We start from the raw sequence: 21,968 nt of genomic DNA, 5'->3' as shown, positions 1-21,968 counted from the left end.
AATGTCGACTGTTATTGAGCAAGGTTCAAAACATGTTTGCGCATTGCTAAAACGTACCAGAGTTCTTTCTTCGCTGGTGTTTCTCTTTCTTCATTCTCTCCTCCTTACTTCTCTCTCTCTCTTTCCTGTCTCTCCTTCGGCTTTTATGTTTCCTCTTTCGCCTCTTCTTATTCTCCCGCTCTTGAACCGAACCGGAGACCGGCTTCCTTTCCTGCATTTTGCCAACGTCGGACAATCGGGCTTTTTGCATTTCCGTAGAGGATCCAACTCTGCTTTTTCCGTCTTCGATCGTGGTACCATTTCCCTTTCTGATACCAGAACGCAATAGCTTTTTTAGCGACTTCCCGCACGGTTGATTGGTCTCGATTTGCGAGTGAGTACTGTAGCAGAACGAAAAACATTATCTCTTCGGGCCTTTGATCATCATTGATTTATTTGCCGAGGGTTCCGAGGCTACACTTCTGACAAATAACACAGTATCGGCGAACGTACTTCCACCCGGCGTACCACGCGAACTTCGGAACAAATCTCATTCGGTTACTTACTTATTGCGCTCGTTGCCGCGATAATTTCCGATCGGCATTTGGTCCCAGCAAAATAACGCTTGGGCGAAGGAAACATCATCTATTTTGATCATCTTCCAGTCCCTTTTCGTCAGGACGCTGTGACTAATGCAACTTGGAGCAAAGACCGCGGTAACATTTTCAAACGTCTGCCGGAGGCTGTCGCCCATTTTATGTATATAGTCCCACTGCTGCCTCGTAACTGGCGCGGCTACGTTGTAGGCCTTCATCTGAGCCTCGTCGAATATCCATTGAAAGACGAACAACGGTGCTGAGGGTGTTAAACGAAAGAGATTAAACCTTTTTCGTGGCATTTCGATTCCTTTGACATTTTTCATAATACGGAGACGGACTCACCGGTCAGAGTTGGATAGAGTCGATATCCGAAAAAGCACTTCCATGGCTCGTTAGGGTATCGGACTACGCAATTACGAGGCATCCGAGAATTCCATAATTCCATTCCTTTCTGGATCGCGTCGATCGGTGATAAGCCATTCGGAGAGTAGGGCGCTCGATCGAGAAACCACCCGGAATCCGATACACCGCGTATAGCTACGTGCCTTAAACCTATGCGAATAGATCTTATTTTAATTGAAAATTAAAACGCATAGGCAATAAAATTACATAAAAAAAGAGCAAACCAAAAATTATTTTAATCGATAAATTAATCAAATGTAAAAAGAAGAAAAACGGAGAACACAATTATATTGTCGAGAGACAAATATGTTTATTGTCACGCGAAACTGCGGCAATTATTTATAATGGCGACGGGAGCTGTTTAATTAAGGCGGTAATTAATTCAAACGCATAAGCAATAAAATAATGAAAAAACGAACAAAAATAATCCCGATAAATTTATTAAGTTTAAATGTGATAGAAAAAAAAAAAACGGAGAACATAATTAGATTGTCGAACGGCAAACATATATTGTCCCCGCGAAACTGCGGCAATTATTTATAATACCGACGGGAGCCGTTTAATTAGGACGGTAACTGATAAATTGCAACGTACCCAATTCGTGATGTATCAGATTATGAACGCGATTCAAATTCAGCATCACGCCGGTACCGCCCGCGCTGCTGCCGGCCAAAAGAAAGGCACTCGCGTTTTCGAGGCCAAGGGGAACCAAGTCGCGGATGATCTGCACCACGATCTCTGCCCCCATGAAGGAAAACATGTCGCTCGGCGACCTGAAGGCCCTGGTGCCGCTCCAGCTGTCGCTCGTGCAGTAAGGAACGAAACTATGGAAAATAACGACATCGTTACGTAAATACGTGATCGGGATGCGGCAACGCGAAGCCGACCATACGATAGACAATACCTACACGTGATTCGTGCCCCAAAAGAATGGATTTTCATCTGGATTCGGCGAGAGCATTCCGCCGACTAAAAAAAAAATAAAATAAAATTATAAAAGTTTTGCAATTAATGGCAACTAACAGTAATATACGACAAACGGAGATAACGGTTTACAGTTATTAGAAAACATAACGTACAGAATTTTAATGAATCCGACCGGCGGTAAATTTTAACCCGAATTTCTCGATTAATTTTAATTTAGATTATTAATTCCCGAATTAAATTATGTAACAAAAGTGTCCATCGGCCAACGTGTATTATTATTAAAATAATGCAGGGGAGAGGACGAGAGGGGACAATGGGGACGTTTAAAAACGCGCGTCCATGGTAGATCAGCGCGAAATTAATTTATGACGCGGCGCGGAGTTTCGGATGCACGAGCGGAAAATCGTTTTGGTTCCGCGCGACGGGTAATTATAAACGATCGGTGGACCCACCGTCGCGTGTCTCGGGCCACTGAGTCGACGTCATTAAATGCCGCATCCGCATCCACCTGGTCCTGCAGCTCTTATGGTCGTAGCAGTACCAACCGCCCTCCAGGTACATGATCCATCGCCTAGAACCGTGGGACTTTCGTAGGTAGAAACCGGCCTGCGATCCGTCGTTGCAAGTGATCGACCTGTTGCTCAGATACACTCTCTTCAGGGCCCTCTGATCGTCCAGCCCGTATTTCCCCAAGTAACTCATCACCTTCCTTATCGTGTTGCTCTGGTACTCCTCCGGCGAGCCCAGGGAGACCGAGGAAACGGAGACCGTATTCGTCGCTTTGTCCTCGGCGATTATCGTCAGGATCAACGCCGCTAAGTACGGCATAATCTGAAATACGCAAAACAAAACGATTAACGACAACCCTATGAAATGTAATACATTTTATCGATCATTGACTTATCAAATATTATTTCGATAATTAACAATTTCAAATTCAACTTCCGCGCGCGGATATTCCCGCCCATTACGGATAATCTTGGTGAACGCATGAGGCGATCGGGCCGAACGCATTACGCGTAACAAATGGGCGACTGATGAGGGAATAATTTAAAAAACGATGATAACGGAGGACGCCGAGCTGCGTGGCGCCTTTCGCCCCTCTTTCTCTATCCCGCGTCCGGTTGCCATATCCATCGGTGTTTTACCGCAACGACGTCCCTCGGCCTCTTGCCCCTCTTTCACGAAAACGACTACTTAGGATCAAGTTCCAACATTCAGGACGGTAGCCGGCGGCGGAAACACCTCGGAAACAGAAGCTCGGTCTCGATCTCGGCCCGAGATGAAAGCCTGCCGCCAACACTGCGGATGGTAGGAAGGAGAAACGTTGTTGCGACGCAATTATGATCGGGCATAATGGGCCGCAAACGGTGGATTGGGTTCCGCTCCGTACAGAGCAAGCAACGGGAACAAAAAGAAAAGGTGGTCCACCTCTCTCGCCTTTCCCTTCGCATTGCGTCGTGGCCGCGAAAGAAACGCGCCGCGCGACGTAACGATTCCGCCGCAATCGTCGATTGTCGACCGGGGATTATCCTGCGGTCCGTGCGAAACGCAGACACACAATTTTTTAACGATATATAAAATTGATTAAAATTCTTTTTTTTTCTTAAAGATCAAAGACATACGAAAGCGAAAATCCAGTGAATAAGGTATATGTCTCAAAACTCACGTTGTCTTTTAATTTTTTTTTTTTTTTTTTTTTTTTGGAGTAAAATGTTGATTCCAAAAAATTAGAGAGCAACATCTGTACCCTATTTACCAGGTCCTTTTTCTGTAACCAATAGAAAGGTTATAATTAAAGTCGTAGCTTCCAAATTACAGCCCGGAATTTTCATTAATCCATAGAAAATCGCTAGAGTGGTTCAACGTGGTTTCGAAGCACCAGCGTGACGCGACACTCCGGCTTTCTTAAAAAAATTAAGGACGGCCGAGCGGAAAACGTTTCATGGTTCGCCGACGTTAAGTACCCGGGGTATGCAGCAACCCCTCTATTACCGTAAAACTTAAGCTGGGACCGAAAGTGGCATGTCCCTCTCTCGTCGGGCGCCTTTCGCGCAACCACAAATTATCGGGAAAGCGTAGCGACGGACTTGCGGCGATTTCGAGAATCCGCGTCGAATCGAAACTTTCGGGGAGGCCATAAATAAAGTAGACGACTCGAAAAAGGGGGTGCGCTCCCATTCTGCGCTTAACCGCTTTATTATGCCGTAAATCAATTCGTCGGGGGGTGTCGAACTGACTGCGGAGGGGGTGGTTTCACGTTATTCCTCCGAGCTGGGCTATTCGAAAGCGTGAATTGAGAGAAAAGGGGCTGAAAAGCCGCCCTGAACAAAAAAGCCACAGTTCGGCAACGATATCGTAAAGGTGTGTGTACACTTAGCGAACGAGCAGCGGTCGAGCGCATTCCTCGGTGTGTGTTATTGGGGTGTTATTTTTGTAGTGGTCGATTTTTTTGTGAATGTTCGCGTTCGCTCTTCGTTCGCCAAGTCTATACACATCTTTACACGAACGTTAGTGCTTTTTATCAAGTACCGCTCATCGATGTTCTCAAATTCACTCGGTTCTTTTTTTAAATAAAAAAAATTTAACCAAACACTAAAATTTTATCTAACTAACCATGACATTTTTAACAACTTTCTATCTGTATAAATTTTAAGTATATAGATATTAACATTTTTTAATTTGTTAACATGAACCAAGTGTTATTCAAAGATTTTTGCGTAACCCCAGGATTTCTCTCAAGGAACATGTACTCGAGGTGTATTACGAACTTCCAGTTCTCTCTCTCTCTCTCCCTCCCTCCCTCCGTCACTCCTTTCCGTTTCTTTTTGCCGGCTCCGTGGCCGGCGCATTAGAAGGTGTCCTGGGCGTGAAGGTGTCCGTCATAATTTGCCACCCGGCGCATAATCCCCGTGACAAAAGCCGACAAAGTGACGGCTGTTACTTGGACCGGCGGTGCGCCGTATACTAGCTGCAGGGAATCCGGTAGCAGGTAAAACGTTTAAAGATACCGTGCGCCGCAGTCAAAGAGATGAATCACGCCGTAGATAAATGGCCGCGATCCGAACGGCTTTTTACGGCGCGGCGAGGCGGGGCGGGCCGCGCTTATGCGAGCTCCGGATATTCGCGCATCCGTCGATATTTTATTATCGTTAGTGTGATAAAGAGAACGATAGAAACTTTCGTTACGCTCCTCTCTTTCCCGACGGGGACATTTTCTTCGTCGCGATTTTTATCGAGGAATTTCATTCAGGATCTAACACCAGAACTTATCTTTTTCGTCGTTACTTCATTATTTTATTTCACTATGCACGATGCACTTGAATTTTCAGGTTTTTATATGAAATAAAATATAAATTATTTAATTTTAATATGATTACAATTTATCACATCGTTCATATCATATAGAATTATAAAAGACGCTTGCGAATAATTAGAAAATTACAGTTTCCAATGATGTTAATTAATTTACAACATATTCTACAAATAGCGGTCTCGATATTTAACGACGTGCAGTAGCTAAAAGATAACATTCTTCAACTGGTTAAAAATATATAAAAAGTCCATTGATTCCTCTTATCCTTTCATGTAAGTAAATGATCTTGAACTTTAGCATCGGAGCAGAAATAACGCTGAACGGCAGTGCCCTGCTTTACGAGTCCGTCTTCTACAAAAGAAGCATTCGCTTCCGCGAGATTAAGGAGCCAGGCTGATCCGCCTCCCCCGTCGCGAATTCATTTGTTCCACACCTGATTCCTTCTCGAGGTTGACTGACTCCGGTGGTTGGTGATGCGTGGCATTCCGCCGATGCGGCGTGCGCGAATGCACACGCGTGGAATGACGAAGAAAGAGAAAAAGAGAGAAAAGCGCAATTTATTCATACTTTGGGATTTGATTTTTCTGACAGTATATAGAAAAGTATACGAATACAAAAATTCACGGTGGAATTTTTGGCCTGGGCGATTAGCTTTTCTTCGCGTGTACGTAATTTCGGGGAATATAAACGACGCACGCGGTGCATCGACAGGCATATTTAAATACGGCAAAGGGAAATAAATATTTTAAGTACGTAGTAATGGAGAAATAATAACGGCGGGACAGGAAGGATTAAAATATTACACGTAAATATTTAATTACGCGTATGTGTGATTAAATTAAACTTCCCTACAAATTTTAATCGATTAATGTATGTATGTATACCCGCATAATATGATAATCCCCTAAATCTACATAAAATATTACAATATATACATACATATATGTATATTAGAACAAATACGTCGATGCACAATGTATCGTTTCTCTATAGGAAAACCGTGCATCATTTTCACACAATTAAAAAAAAAAAAAAATATATATAGCAAAGTCCAATTTTGTTTTATTCAATTGCGAAACGTAATTGACAATCAGATCGTTCGATATCGCAAATGCCGATTCGCTAATCGACGGTAACATGTAATGTAAGCTGCAAGAAACCGCGGCGTAGAGAGAGAAAAAGAGACAGGAAAAGATGAGAGGAGAGGAGGAACAGAGAGGGATGAACGAGGGGGACGAAAACAGGTTAAAAATAGCCGGAGTGGTCGGCGCCTTTGAAAGAGGGCCGTGCGTCTTGCCGGCCGGCCCGGGAGTCGTTGATCGTTCGCATCGCGTTTCGTCGTCGTCTGGATGCTGATGATGATGGTGAGAGACCGTCTCGTTACCATTACGAGCCGGCCCGGCCGGCTAACATGCACCGCAAACCGCGCATTACCATAACCGCGCAACGTGGCGGCCGCGGCAGGGTTGTTGCTGCGGCTCCTTCCAGGAGAAGTTGGCGAAAGTGAGCGTTCGAGCTTCCGACGAACGTGGCTATCGCGACTTAACAAGCGCCAGCCGCACTAGGGGAAGAAGGTTCCGCGAGGGTGCCGAATTACGCTATCCCCGAATGCCGTGTCTGAGCCGGCGGTTTCCACCCCTCGGGGGAAAGGCGAGCCTTTCAGCCGGACTCTTACGCTAAATTACGCCCTCCGAAATGTTTCGCTCGTCTTCACGATTTCCTAAAGCACTTTAGGTGTCTATTCCCGGTGGAATCTACAAAAAAAAAACAAGTTAACTCTGTCGCAGGCATTCAGTTACGAGTTCGTTAATTCACTCGGCAATTCTAAAATTGATTTAACGACACATTGTGTACACCGAGAAGCCGCGGTGAATGAATATTCATTATTTTTCATTATCATCGATCTCGTCGACTGGTCGTTGCAATAGAGAATAATGTAGCATGCAAATTCGACATTAAATTAAAAACGTGCGCGAGATATCTATCCGCTGCGCGAATATACATATGCGTGTCTCTCCGGAGGGCAGAACTGCAGCGCGATCTATTTCCGTTCGAATAGCTTATCACATACCGATACAATGAAACAGCCATGATCGTCATTTTACGACTCCCAGATAAAAGAACAGTGTTTTATGCTTATGCATATTATATTTTCTTCTTTCTCCGCCGCTCAATAAATGACATCCCCGATATCTCAGTATCGATATTGAATCCTCAAAAGAAATCACCTGTCGCTTCTTCGTGTATTTATGTATTTACGCCTCTGTTTAAAGCTAAAAATTTTTCGAATACTTTCGGTTTTCTTAAAAAAAAAAGGGAAGAAAGAAAAAAAAAAGATAAAAGTAAAAGAAAAAAACCTGCGTAGAAAATACATAAAAGAAATGCAAATCCGCTTTCTCTTGGTACCTCGTAAAAGAATTCTTTGAAACGAACTTACATCGGACAATAACAGCTGAAGCTTAACGTTCTATACATTTTAGTCAGCAGGACAATATTATTTCGTATCCATATATGCTAATTATAAATTGATTCTGAAACCAGCATACCTCGCGATTCCGCGCTTGATAGCAAAATATCCTAAGGTAAATATCTCATCTATATTCTAGGCGTCTAGATACATCAACATGTCTAAGAACGAGCAAATATTAGCATACATCCTCCGAGACTAGATCCGGTAATTAATATAACATCCCGCAATGATCAGCCGCGGCGGGCGTATATCACATCCATTTAAATCAAAACACTCGTAAAAGAAGAATAAAACAGCAGGAAAAGAGCTGAAAAAATCGGCGTAAATATCCGTCGTAATTTACGTCGGTAGAACTGAAAGGAGAAAAGAGCTGGACAACGGGCCGCAGGTAGGAAAGAAAGAGAGAGAGAGAGAGAGTGAGGCGGGAGAAGAGAAAGCGGGAGATAGGCACATATAAAAGGGTGAAGGGAAGGAAGAGACGAGGAAGGAAGAGAGAGCAGGTGGCAAGATAGGGTATATACGCCAGTGGATTAAGGCACGGAGCGGCGAGTCAAAGAGATTTTCTCCCTGGCTCGTCTCGGCAGGGGCCCCTCGTCCTAACAAGGGCTGAAATATGACTGCCTTGCCTTGCCCTGCCTCGCCTTTGCCCGCTCACTCGCTCGCTCGCTCGTTCGCTCAGCTCAGCTTCGCCGCGCCGCGCCGCGCCGCGCCGCATCGTGCGCGCCTTCGAAACGCCGTACGAAGGAAAAGTGAAGGAGATATCTGCTGGCAACTAATTTATCGGTTGGCCTGCTTGCCGGCGACCCGCGGGATCAATGCACTTTCCCGGCGTCGGGTTCATAAACTAGCTGTAACGCAGGTCGCGATTCCCGTCGGCGCTAATTATCCGCGCGGCGAGAGAAAACCCGAGGAAATATGACTAACCCGGTTGAGAGCGAAAAAAAATTAACACGAGAGGAAGGACCGTCGGATTAGGTGTCAATTGAAGTTCCGCGGGACTCCGGGTGCGCAAATTCAGGTAGATAAATTTTTGCACGGACGCAATCTCTTAGAGAATTAAGGTCTAATCAACGCGCCGAGTCGTCGAGATGCGCGAGATAAACAGTTAGCTTTATCAGAGGCCAGCAGGATATATTCCGACTTAAAGTTAAGGGAGGGAAAAATGAGGTAACGTGCCCGAAATTAGAATGCATAATGCAACATATTATATTTCGAGCTGGCAAGCGCAGCTCAAGATACGCGCGGCTGCAAATTACAATTAGAAGTCGCATCTTCTCGAGACAGACAACGTGGAAAAGTTTGGCGAACTACTTTCGCGGTACCACATATTTAAAACCGCACTTCCGCAGACGCGTTCAAAGAAGCTATAATACAAACCGTTGAATCGCGCGGTTGAATGACAATGACCACGGACACTCGACGGCGCGGGGAAAACTTTTGGATACAGATTACTTGAGGAAAAGTAACGAACGAAGCCGGGCGCGAAAAAATTCTACAATTTTCCATCCGGCGCGCGTTTTATCTTCGACCCAAGTGCACAACGCGTGAAATAACGCGCGCCGATGATAATCTGAGGTGCGTATTCTCTGGCGGGAATTGATAGGCGACAGCGACGAGAATAAAAAAAAAAAAAAAAACGAGCGTACCGCGAACAAAGTCAGCGACTGCGACACTGGCGGTTGCACGGTGGTCGCTGCGCGGCTTGCAACGATTACGGGCGCATCTACGACGACGATAGCAGCGACGGTGACGACGGTGGTAACAGCGATAGTGGTAGTGCGGCGGCGATGACGGCCTCGGCGGTGCCCGAGGTGGGTGCCGGGCGGCGGGTACTTGGCGGCGCGGTGTGATGGTAGCGGTGGTCCATCGGAGTAAATATATTGGATGGCGGTAGGATTGGTGGCGGTGTCTTCCGCTCTCTACTTGAGCCGCGTGCCCGCTCGCTCGTTCACGCCCGAGGTGCGCCTTTGATGTGCCGCCTACACCGCGTTCTTGCTAACTCCCTCACCCAACGCGCGCTCTCTCCCAGTACCGCGCTATCGCAACTCGCCGCGGAACCAGGGAGATTGCCGTTTTTCCCCTCTAGCCCGACGAGAGGCGGCGAGCCCGCAAAAAAGACCGCTCTCCCGGAAAAATCTCCGCCCGTGTAGCCGCCGTCGCGAACTTTAACCTTGATTCGCCTGAGGAGTCGCGAGGAAAGGAGAGGAAGCGAGAAACGCGAAGGCGCGAGAGACGGAACATCGATTATGGCCGCTCGTTTCGAGGGCTCGGCCGCGCGCGCTGGAAATGGCGTTTTTGCACGCGCGAGAGGGACCATCTGCCCTCCCTCCCTCCCGTTCCTCCCTGATATTAGGGCGGCTTCTTTGCCAACGAGGAAAGAGACCGCGCACAGCGGTTCTAAGTGTTACCTGTCGTCGTATTGATGTCGTTCGAATATAAATTATGTTCTCTCCCTTTTAAAAAAAAGATTTGAAAGAATTGAACGGGCTCGCGGTACTTGAGAAAAAGGATCAAATCACGCAGCAAAAGCTTGAGCATTACATTATCTCGGTCTCTAAATTAATTAACCTTCCATCGTTTACGGGCATTAAATAATTAAAAGCGTAATAATTTCAACTCAACGGCGCCGGGCGAATCTTATTACTTAAAATCGTCGCATCTTGGTAATCGTTGTCCGAGATTTATTCGACAATAAGAAAGAATCAGGAAAGATTCGAAATACGATAGAGTTTTGTATTTCGCTGCGCGATTTGGAACCGGACGGTCGGCTTGTTCGAAAGAAATTCGGACTTTGCCCGATATCAAACGAGTTAGGTGAGATCGGACGTAATCGGCGCGGTAGCGGGCGAAGTAGGTAGGCAATGATTTTACGGGAGCTTATTTCGAAGATCCTTGCTTTCTCTCTTTCTCTTTCTCTCTCTCTCTTTTACTCCTCCCTTCCTTCTCTCGGGGCACACTTCGTGCCGCCGTACGCTTCGGAGGGTCCGTTTCTTCTTCTCCTCCTCTTCGTATTCATCTCGCGGGGCCGCTTCCTCACCGAGAGATTCTTCAGGTGTGCCCGATCCGGACTCGCGCGTATTACACAGGTATACCGCTCTTTCCGGAAGCCTCCGCGGCGAACTTCGGCGCACATCAAAGGTCCCATCCAATCCGCGACGCCGTACAAATCGATAATACGATTCGTAGCTGCCCCGTAACGAGATCCGTCTCCCGGCGGTTCTCTTTCTCACCCGGAGAGGAGCGCCTTGCCGGGATACCAGGTGAATTCGCAACGACCGTCGAGGCGGGGGCTTTACGGCGGCGACGCCGCGATCCACCGCGTTTTCTCGGGCCGTAAATGGGAAATTACCTTCGCGTGTTCGCGGCCGCTCATTTCGATTGCTAATTAGACCCCATCGGGACGTGAATCTCACCCGTAGGCTCGCCGCGAGGCTCATCGGCTGTGTTATATCGTTACGTCGTTCGATTTGCGCGTCTCGTATTTTTGTAAACTTTATTTTATCCTCGTCAACTATTTTCTTCTTTTTTTTTTTTTTTTTATAATTCTTTTTTTACTTTTACGGTATCACATGTATGCTTTTATGCGTTCATATATTTTACGAATAAAACAACGTGTGAATGGCTTTTTGAAATTGAAGCTAGTTACTCTCGTTATTTTCCGTCACAAATTTTCATGCGGAAAATATGTTTTGTATTTCGCGCAACGTATGTACATTAAAATAAAAAAAAAAAAAAAATTGTTTTTTGGAAATATGAAATTTAATACATAGGCATAATAATGTAGAAAATGTTTTTTATTTTTTTTTTCTTTACAAAGTGTTGCAGTCATTAATCGCGATCTCTTCGAGCCAGATATATCTCGTGGTCGCGCGCTCGTGTACATCGAAATATTAACTCCACGATTGATCTGACGGCCAGTTTAAAATGTGAAAGACATCGGCGACGAGCAGGTCAGGCTGTCCATTAACGTAATAGTGAATATTCACCGAAATCGGTACGATCGATCGCGTTGGAGGCGCGACGGCCGCGAGGCCGAATCTCGAGGTCGGCCCTCAACAAATTTGCGATCGGTTAGCGAGGGCACGCGTATTTGTTTAGGTGCCTTCCCGGGGCCTTTTCCCTTTCCTTCGCCAAAGCCGGACCTCTTCTACCTTTCTCTCCGCGCGCCCTTTCTCCTCCACGCGAGCCTCTCGCAACCCGTTCTTTCTTTCCTTCTTCCCCATCGCCTTCTCTCGTTCTTCTCCTCGACCTTTCTCGCTTCGCCGCCGTATATATCTATGTATATCGGCCTGGAGCGGCGCACCCGCGCGCGCAGTCGGTTCACCGTACGGTGGACCGTGAAACGTTTGATCTCACCGCCAAGCCAGATCGGCAAAAGGCCTTTTTCTGCGGGCTCGAGGAAGACGGGGAGCGAGAGATGGAGAAAGAGAGAAAAAGGCTGGAGAGGGAAGGCAGCTTGAAGCCGGCCTCAAAGACTTGACTGATGACTTGCGGCCACGACGCGGGTAGAAGAAGCAGAGAGCTGCTAAGGCTAAGCCCCGTCGGGCGTTACGACCTCGTGGAGGATCCAAGAGGGCCTGGATATCCGCGTACCAGGCCCTGTCCGTCGATTTCTCGGCGCGACGCGTGCCCACTCGTGTGTCCACGCTCGCGGGCTCCCGCGGGACGCGCGCCGACCTTCACGGCCGCCGCTGATCCGTCGTCGTCCCTTTGATCGTTCGGCCGCGATGCCGACCCGCTTTTCTTCATGAGCACGAAAAGCCTCACCGCGTTTTTTTTTATTTTATTTTCGGGAGACATTACACTGGGAAAGAAACCTCCTTTCGAATTTTATTACTTATTTTTTTTCTCCCTCGATTATTTTTCCCATGAGTTTACACTTTTGAAAAGTGTCGGCGTTACAATCATAGCGAAATGTAGTACGAAAAAGTACGCGAAAGCTGCAGCGCGATAAACGCGCTCAACAAGTAGGCTTTGATAGCGCAACGGTGATTTTCGCGAGCGCGAGGCGAGCCGCCACCGCGAATCACCCCGCGGATCTATAGGGCCGGGCAAGGGGTATTCTCGTAGAGCTAGAGCCGGGAAGAGACCGGACCGGAAGGGCAAGGGGAACGAGAGGAGGAAAAGTATCGAAGGCACAGTCAGGTCTGCGTCGGCCGGCTGGGGCTCTGGGGTATACGAGGAAGAGGAGCGTTGTTCTCGGGCTGGCCATTCGGAGGGGATGGCTCGGAGAGGAGAGGAACTGTCGGCTCCTTTGAAGTCGGTCGGTACCGTGTGTAATTAGGCCGCCGCTCCCCACCCCGCCCCCGGCCTCTGATCTCGCCGCGCTGTGTCGCTAATTGCTCACCGCCTCACGGCAGAAGCATCGTCGCCGTCGTCGTCGTCCTCGTAGTCGTCGTTATCGTCGTCGTTATCGTCGTCATCGCCGCCGTTGTCGTCGTCATCTCGATCGTCCCCGACGATTTCGTGCAGGCGTTTAAGTCCGAGCCGCGCCGTCGTTACTCCGAATCTCGAGCAGCGCGAATCAGACAGCCTCTTCTGCGAAAGAGAACTAGACATCCAGTCGTTAACGCGGAATTATTCCGCCGGGAAGCACGAATTTCATCTTGATCTCTACCTGAACTCGTTCTCTTGCAAAACTACTCGCGAACGGAGATTGAATTTTGAAACATGACGTCACAAACTCGCATTTTTTTTTTTTTCCGACAAAACGACGAGTTTTCAGTCCGCCGTACGTCAATCGGTTACGTCTTTATTGCCGATAAATTTCCTTTAGCGTACTCTGTCGCAATTGAGTAACTTAAGTCTTCGTGAACGGCGCGCGCTAAGAGTTTAGAATGATCGAATCTGAGTCGACGAGCTCGGGGTGTCAGTTGTAGATACCGTCGCGGTACACGAGGAGGTCCGTTAACAGATGACAAATCCGGAAGATCCCTGGTCCGAGAGTCGTCATAATGGTCTCGGCCGTTATTTAACGTACCTTGAAGAGCCTTCATTCGCACAAAGGGCAAGGGGATATAGAAACGGGGTAGATTGTTCGCGATGTAAATATACTTTTGCCTCCGTGGTCTTCAAGATTAAATTGCCTGCTGCTCTGTAATCCAAGTCGCAATTATCCTCATCCGTGTCCACATCGCCGTCGTTATTCATCTCCCGTAATGTAGATGTTCTTAAGTAGATGCGCGTATAATCGCCTTCTTGAGTACACAACTCGCCGTCTACTCTCGGTAATTGCTGCCGCTGCTAATTGCCGTGCTATATTATGACAGCGATTCACTAGGCGGCCCGAGACCTCATTTTGCGTCAGCCGTGTCCGTCCGGCGAATAAAATATCATTAATAACGATTTGTACGTGGAATCCCCTTTACAGAGTCGGGACGCCCCGGCGTTTCCCATGTCGCTTGTAACGGTCCTGCTGTTCACTCTGGGTGCAGCGTGCACTGCATCTTGGTCTGCCTGTATAAACCCCACCGTCCGCCTAGTTTAACAAAGTCATGTTTGCTGCGTAATTGTTATTCCCGCGACGCCGCCGCCGCTCCTTGTACCCGACACATCACACGTCCAGGCAGAACGGAACGTCCGCTGTTGCTAATTTGGTGCTGGTGTTTCCGTTTTCGACATCCGTCGCGTATTAATCCTACGTTTACTCTTGCATTATTTGCAATTACGTTAATTCCACTTTTTAATTGTAGACTCAACAATTTAATTTTTTTTTTTTTTAATTGAATTAAATCGCGTGTCGCGTAATGAAAAACGACGATTCCGTTGCGGCTAGCTTCTGTCGCTTTGCGTCCGGATTTTCTTAAATACTACAAACCGAGTATCCCTCTCGACTTCAGGTAACAACGCCCGTCTACTACTAATTGCTGCTTGCTGGCACAATGCTCCGTCCAGCCGGGCCTTCGCGGCGTTTCCGCGCGGAAAGGCACGTAGTAGAACGAATCCGCACTGACATTACTCTCTAACGGGGCATTGTTCCTGCCAGTTCACCGGCAGCATTTTCGCCTCTAAGAAACGCGCCCCCGTTCCTGTGTCCCGTTCCCTTCTCACCGAAAGTCTTGGTAAACCGGAAAACACCGTAAAAGTTTCGCGGTAAATCGCAGCAATCTCGCGGCCCCGCCGTCTCTTCGACAATAAGATTTTATCGCCGGAACGTTTTCCACGTGAAAGCCGTTTAGGTAAATGACGGCGGGAGCGACGTACAATTTTCCCGGAGTCAGCTTATTATGATCATTGATACCTACTGCTCTCATTACGAAAGAAATCTGGAATGGCCGCCTTTTTTTCTTCGTTAAAAAAAAAAAATAATAATAATAATGAAAAAGAAACTTAAAAGCAGGATAATAGCGTCGTTGCCGCCCTTTTTTCTCGCTCACTATCTCCACTCTAGCGCGACCGAAATACGCGCCACCGTGAATGCGCCTTGTTAATATTTTCTTTTCCCGCTCGGCGGTATATTTTAAATACGGGAGTTTAATGCGGATGGGATTCTATATTTTAATTACGCGAGAACCTTGGTGGAGCAGACGTAATGGCGCAGGCATAAATATATCCAGGATATTTTCTTTTTTTATTTCTGTCAAGTTAACACTAACCATTTCCCAAAAAGTTTAAGTAACGCGTACATAAAATTATTACTAATTATTTGGCCCCCTCAAAGCTCGGTTAAAAAATAAAAATATGCTTGTTATTATTTGTCTGTTTTTGTAAACGCGCATCTTCGCGTGGCGGCGCGGGCGTTTACATTTCGGAGGCAATATCGAGAGCGCCCAGAGAGGGAGAGTACATTGGGAAAATAATCTCGAGTCGCTGGCGCGCAAAGGCAGAGGCGCACGGGCAAAGCAAAGGGCTAAAACGGGAAGAGGCGCGGCGGAGAAACGCCGGAGGAGACGGGATTCCGAATCGACGCGGACTATGCGTGGCGCGCGAGATCACAGAGACGGAATCCCGACGTAAACAGGCTTAAATTGTAATCTCGGGCTTTTGGCTCTCTCTCTCTCCCTCCCCCCCCCTCTCTCTCTCTCTTCCTCTCGCGGCGGGATACTTGTTGCTCGTCTAACTCTTTGATGTCCGGTCATGCGGCGCTCGGCAGATCAATATACGCTCATTAACGAGCGCGGCCCGCTCGCGGTGCCAAAGGGACACGCATGCGAATATCGCGGTAACGTTAGCCTTGGCAGCAGGTGGCATAGACGATCGCCGCTGCAATTATCCACTCCGCTTTTTACGGCCGGTATATTCGTCCACTATCGCCTGAGAACAACAAGAGCGCCCGCCTCCGTTTCGGAGCCTCGTTTATTCCACTTTGGACCAGAGGCGCGTGTAACATCGCGAACGAACATTTATTGCGTCTTAGATAAGTGATTACATCGTGCGTTAAATTATTGCATTCGTTCTGAGAATTTAAAAAAAGAAAAAAAAAAATAATTAATCGTAAAAATATATAAAAAACTAATATTTGAAACTCTGTTTTCCAAATATTTAATTTTAAAAGTATAAAAAAATTATTTAAAAAGTAATAAACTTTAAAAAAAGCAGTATCTTTTTGTTATAATGTTTCCAAATATTATATTTATACAAGTGAAAAATAGTATGTAGTTAAAATTAATCGAGTATTTGAAAATGTATATCAAAGATTATACTGTTTAATCAAGTCACGTAACAAGTGGAAACCATTTCTGTCGCAATTATTTAATAAAAGACTTAAAAAAAAAAAAAATAAATATTTCAAAATTAATTTAAACACAATAAAATGTAGCAGTGCGAAGTAGTATATTTCAGCTTTAAATGAAAAATTATAACTATAGAAATTGAGAGAGAAATATTATAAATTATATATATATGTATACTGTATATATAGATATATATATATATACTTATATATATGTACATGTATAATATATCGATTGCTATGTTTCTACCATTTGCGTTTGCGGTCCACGCGGAAAAATATTTTGCGCGTTTCTCTCGGAAACACGACTCGCCGCGAGCATCCGCGTTTTTTGGGCCATTGTAATCGCGGCTTGGGAAAAAGCACAGCCTCGCTTAAACCGCTGGCCGTGCTTTTCAATTTCGGGGTCCGCGAGGACGCGAGAACATTTTCGGCAATTTCGGGAATCGCGCCGGTTCGGCTATCAAAACGCAGTCGTCGGAGACACAGGCGATAATAACGTGCGCGAATAAATTTATTTCTCTTTTTAATTTTCCGCGTAATACGAGCCGCGCGCGGCTGTCGGCAGCAGGTGATAATAAATCTGCTGCGGGAATCGCGCGCGATTCGCGGCCGCCGGTGATTTATCACGTCGCGCGAATTCTGTGCTCCAGATCAGGCGAATCGTGGTCCAGGAAGTCACCAAGCGAAGAGCCCGCGCGCGAAACTGCCTCCCGTCTAACAAGATTCAATCGACACCGTAATTAACGACGCTGTCGATATTTACCGTAACGCTTGCGCGCGACAGCAACGTTAAATTAAATTGCTCATTAAATTTCGCGTTTTATTATTAATTCCAATTGGCCGATTTAGATGTAATAATTACTCCAAATTAATTCAAAGATATTGCACGCCGCATTGAATTGCGCGATCCTCCGTTCGAAATTAACAATCGATCGCGTCGAATGTTACTCGTCGTTCCACTCTCTCGCTTTTCCCCGTTTAATGAAAACAGATCTGCACGCCCTTTTTTTTCCCGTTTTTTACTTTTAATTGTGCACGAGTGCTTGTTTGGGATTTGCAAAGCTTTAGTCGTCTCGGCCCGACGTTTTGCGACAAAATCGACTATGGATTTACATTATTTATTGAAGCGTCGCTGCTCCTGCCGCGTCATATTTTTCGAGTTTTCGCGCGTGGAAAGGGCGTCGTATATATTTTGACGCACGAGGGGCGTAAAAATACCCAAGGTACAGGGTGGAGGATCATGAGAAGAGCTCTCGCGAGATCGCGGCGGATTTCGAGGGCGGCCCGGCCACGAAGGTCGAGTGACCCTCGGGGAATTCGCGAGTTCCACGGCGGGCGGATGTTCAAAGGCTTTCGTTAAATCGTACTTAAAAGTTAAATGCCACCGCACACGCCTGGCCGCGTACCACGGGCGTCGGCGGCCAAGAAGGGCGGAGGTAAAGGGGCCGAGAAACGCGCGGGGGGATACCCGTGAAAGCAGAACTTCCAGATGATCAAAGAGCGTTAAAAGAGGATTGGGATAGCTCGGCTACTCGTCTTACGACGCGCCCCCGTGTGCGTGCGTGCATGAGCGCGCGTGTAGTAAGAAGGAATTAATACACAGGACATTCGCCCCTACGTTGATGATGCATGCGACGGCAGCGTCTCTTTTTATTCGTACCGCGAGAGCGAAGAATCTAGATTTATTTTCGGTTATTCATTGTTGCCCACGTGCTTCACGTGCCGCAATCTAGCTCATTTATCGCTTTTGTTTGCAGTTGTTTTTATTTGTTTTTTAACAAATAACTACTGAACAACTTCAATTTCATTTTTAATTAAGGCGCCAGGGTTACGTTTAACATTTTATACATTGGTTAAAGTTTCGTAATCCAAATACGCAATTGTGTGATAATCATAAAATAAATTTACCAAAAAAATATATATATATATATATATATAACTTTGACTCACTTTCAACGCCGCCTGCATCTTGATACACCCTCGTACGTTAACAGCTGTTGCTTACGCGACGAATCTTCTTATTCCTCAATCACACGCGATCGTCACAGTTCATGTCATCCTTAATTTGTACGCGTACAACAATGTGAATCTTGCCTTGCGCCGATCATTTTAGTCGTGTCGAAGGATCACAACGGCGCCGCGTTTCTTCGCTGATCCATTCGCGCGACGTAAAGCTCATTCAACTCGCGGGACCCACAGTTCTCCCTGATTAGCGGCCGGCGACGATTCGCGGTGCTCAGGCTGATGCTGGAGATATCTCGAGGAAGTCACGTGGTCGCGGCTGATGCATCTGAAACGCGCGTGCACCGATCTCGCCCACGTCCTCGGCGTCCCGCTTGACGGTCCGGAGCGCACTGCCTCCACTTTTCGCTTCAGCCGCTTCCTTTTCTTCTTCTCTTCTCCTTCCTCGCTCCTTCCGCCGGAGCACCCTTCTTCTTCCGAAGGCACGAGGGCCGGGTGCGCGCACGTGCCGGGCACGATCGACGAAGTAATAGCGACTGACACCTCCTCTTCTTCTCGCCCGATTTTTCTTCCGCCACCTCGTCCTCTCCTCTGCCCGGCGTCCTTCCTCCCCGTTTCGAATCTCTCTCGCGGCACCCCTTCGAATTTGCGACTCCCGCGCGACGCTCAACGCTTGGAACTTGAGACGACGCTCGTTATTGATTGAGGAATTTTTTTATTCAAAGGGTTTTCTCACGTCGAGCAGTTGAGTCGCGATTCCGGCGCGGGGAAGATCACGGCGGCACGACTATACCTTGCTCTTCGCACTATCGGAGTCGGGAACCGACTGACAATCGGGCCAGTTCAAACCGTGCGAAGTAACCAGTAAGAGCACCGGTGAGAGGGGTCGGGAAGAGCAAGAAAGAGAGAGAGAGAGCCAGAAGGAGAGAGAGGGAGACTGAGTGTGGTCAAAAGGGTGGAGGAGCGGAATATGATCCTACCACGTCCAGGATTGTTTTGATTGCGATAAATCTGCGTGAAGATCTTCCGAGCACTTCTGCTATCGATTCGGTCAGGTGTCTTCTTTAGACTGAATTCTTTTAGTTTTCTTAACGCGATTTTTTAACTCACGCGATATACAAAATTATACGAAAGTTTATTTCTCTCTCTCTCTCTCTTTCTTTGTAGTAGATCGCGCATTTTGGTTAAATATAAATTTTAATTAATCAAAAACCACGTTGCTCGAACCATACTAAAAAGCATGGTTTTATTTTATGTTGATGGCGCAATTTGATTCTCCGTTCTTCGGCTTAACAATATTCGGATTCAATAAATCTTCATAATTAATATACAATCAATTGATTACGCAATGTGACATTACAATTTTAATTAGCGAACTGGTCGGTTCTACATATAATTATGTTATACGCGTTTATTAATATAAAATGGGGAGATAATAGCGGTATGCGATAAGAAACTGTATTGTGCGATATCGAATTATATTTCGGTGTTAAAAAATTAATATCCGTAGAGTATAAAGTTATTAAAAAGTCACGAAAAATCATGCCGGGTAATTAACAAAATAATTACATAGTCCGATTAATGAAATTATTACATGAAAATGATTATCGGCCGAGCCCTTTCATCGTTATGTATTATAAGAAGGATCAATAAACGCTTCGTAAACGAGTTGACTCGATGCGATTTATGATTTCAGGATTTCTATTATAATAATAGGGCGCTATTAGGTATCTGCAATTTGATTGCGATAATTAAGGCCGATAATAAGTAAGACGATAACGTTGCGCCTCGTTTTTTCAGCCCGCATTTCGAGCAGAATCTCGATGAAATTAATTTGTTATTCACCGCCGGCGAAAAGCCGTTACACGCGATGCTGTTGACGTCGCGTAACGTTTACGGCATTACGACAAAAAATTGCTAAGTTGCAGCGGGCGTTTTTTCAGAGAAACTTTTTTTTATATAATTGCGGTTAGAATATTTTCATGGTTTATTTTATCATCATGCATTGAACTGAGTATTCAATTAATAAATAACTCGCTGAACCTGAACCTGTGCGCATTTGTCAGTTTTTTTTTTTTTTTTTTACTCCCGCGTTCCTCGCTAGGTAATTGAAACTTAAATTTGAAATTTTATTCGATAACGCGAATACCACAATTCAGTGTCGAAGGAATATCGAGGCAATTTCATTTTTTATATTCAACTGAATATTACAAAGCGCGCGCTCCGCACGCGTTATTTACTAGTTCTTTTACGTTGCAGAAATTTGTTTTGTAAAGAAAACATTTTACATAGAATAATTTTCATTGTTTAACGCGGCAATTTAATTCTTTACATATATTCTTCTAGTACAATAATCAATTAATTTTATGTTACAGAGTGATTTCGGCCATGAGAACAAACGTGTCGACGTATTTTCGTCGCCGGCAAGTGAATAAACGAACCGCAGCAGATTCGTCGGCCGTTTTCTTCAGGAGCACCGATAAGTAGTTGCACGATTTTTTTCTTTGCGAAATTAGAAACGCGAGTGCCGAGTCCAGGTCGCGCGCAAAGCTTAGTGTAATTTTTTTTTTTTTTTTAATTAGTTCTCGTGATTAAAATCACTCGGTCGCGGTTTCGCGAGTGTCCAGTGCGTGGAAAGATGACTCGTCACGTCCCATCTGAGAGGAGGAGGAGACCTCGGAAAGGTATCCTGCTTCGGCGGAGCAACGTATATGTAAGCATCATATTTATTAATATAATTTTAATATTTTTGTCGTTTTTATAAAAATGAAAAATAATAAAAATGTAATAATTAGTAGAAAAAAAGTTTTGCATTTTAGAAAATTTTTATTTATTAGAGATCTTGTTCAGAGTTTTTATTATTTTTTTATTTTTTACTATTTAATTGAAACTAACTAATTAAAGACGCGTATATTTTTTTTCAATACTGGATTATTTTGAGCACCTCTACAATTCATGGTTTATATTTTTATGTTACAGTATCATCGTAGCTGCCTGGTTGCTGAACTCCGCCGCCGCGCATCGAACCGGTGAGTGAGAAATATTTTTTTATATCAGCGTTATGATATTTGCGAGAGCGTATGTGCTGGAAAATTTGTCAGGCATGCAGATGTATGCTGATTTTTGCGGCAAACTATTTTTAAACGAGTCGAAACATTTATTAAACATTAAATGATACGAACCCGTCCGATTGAAACTAGAAAATTTCCCCGATCGTTTTGCAGTCACGTTAAAAACGCCCGTTTACGCGCGAAATGGAATAGCAGTTTTAATATTCCGCGGACACTTTTCACGTGAAAAATCTGTTAAGCACGTCGGCCTCGGCTCACCGGGCGCTTGCGTCCAGATCTTCAATTACATTCCCATCTCGGTGCAATTAATTTCCGACGCGTCTCGGCAATTAACAGTCTAATTCGCGCAATTCGCCGTGCGGCTTGGTTTTCCGGCGAGCGCTAGAGGCGGCCGCCGCAAATAGCCGCGGTGCACCGTAACGCTGTCATCGCCGACGTTGTTTGTTCCGAATGTCGTCGACGAAAGATCAAAGCCCCGGGGCATTCGGGGTCGCCGACAAAGGCGGCCGACGACAGCAGGTGCCCTTTTACGCGGGCGCAAAACCTGCGGTCCCGCCGCTCTCCTTCC

The 21,968-nt window shown here is 45.9% G+C and overlaps 1 protein-coding gene and 1 long non-coding RNA gene across 5 annotated transcripts in view; one reads left to right on the top strand and one right to left on the bottom strand.

The window, feature by feature from the left end:
- The window catches only part of LOC139105419 (uncharacterized), a 31,738-nt gene extending 9,911 nt beyond the window's left edge, over window positions 1-21,827 (top strand). The window contains exons 3-4 of the long non-coding RNA XR_011546184.1: window positions 20,705-21,042; window positions 21,309-21,827. This is a non-coding gene — a long non-coding RNA (uncharacterized lncRNA). The remainder of the gene's footprint in view (window positions 1-20,704; window positions 21,043-21,308) is intronic.
- Notum (palmitoleoyl-protein carboxylesterase notum) overlaps window positions 1-21,968 on the bottom strand; it is a 130,275-nt gene that overhangs the window by 3,104 nt on the left and 105,203 nt on the right. For 3 of the 4 annotated variants that reach the window (XM_070661445.1, XM_070661446.1, XM_070661448.1), the window contains 6 exons: window positions 2,360-2,738; window positions 1,889-1,949; window positions 1,575-1,804; window positions 921-1,130; window positions 546-834; window positions 58-380 (listed from right to left, as the gene is read on the bottom strand). In XM_070661445.1, the coding sequence (XP_070517546.1) occupies window positions 58-380; window positions 546-834; window positions 921-1,130; window positions 1,575-1,804; window positions 1,889-1,949; window positions 2,360-2,735 (1,489 nt within the window). In that variant the 5' untranslated portion in view covers window positions 2,736-2,738. Of the gene's footprint in view, window positions 1-57; window positions 381-545; window positions 835-920; window positions 1,131-1,574; window positions 1,805-1,888; window positions 1,950-2,359; window positions 3,050-21,968 lie in introns of those variants that run through there. The other variant, XM_070661447.1, reaches the window with a different exon arrangement.

The sequence above is a fragment of the Cardiocondyla obscurior genome, linkage group LG09, assembly GCF_019399895.1.
Source record: "Cardiocondyla obscurior isolate alpha-2009 linkage group LG09, Cobs3.1, whole genome shotgun sequence".
Lineage (NCBI taxonomy): Eukaryota > Metazoa > Arthropoda > Insecta > Hymenoptera > Formicidae > Cardiocondyla > Cardiocondyla obscurior.
The sequence above is the reverse complement of the archived record's forward strand: the minus strand, read 5'-3'. Positions and strand labels throughout refer to the sequence as shown.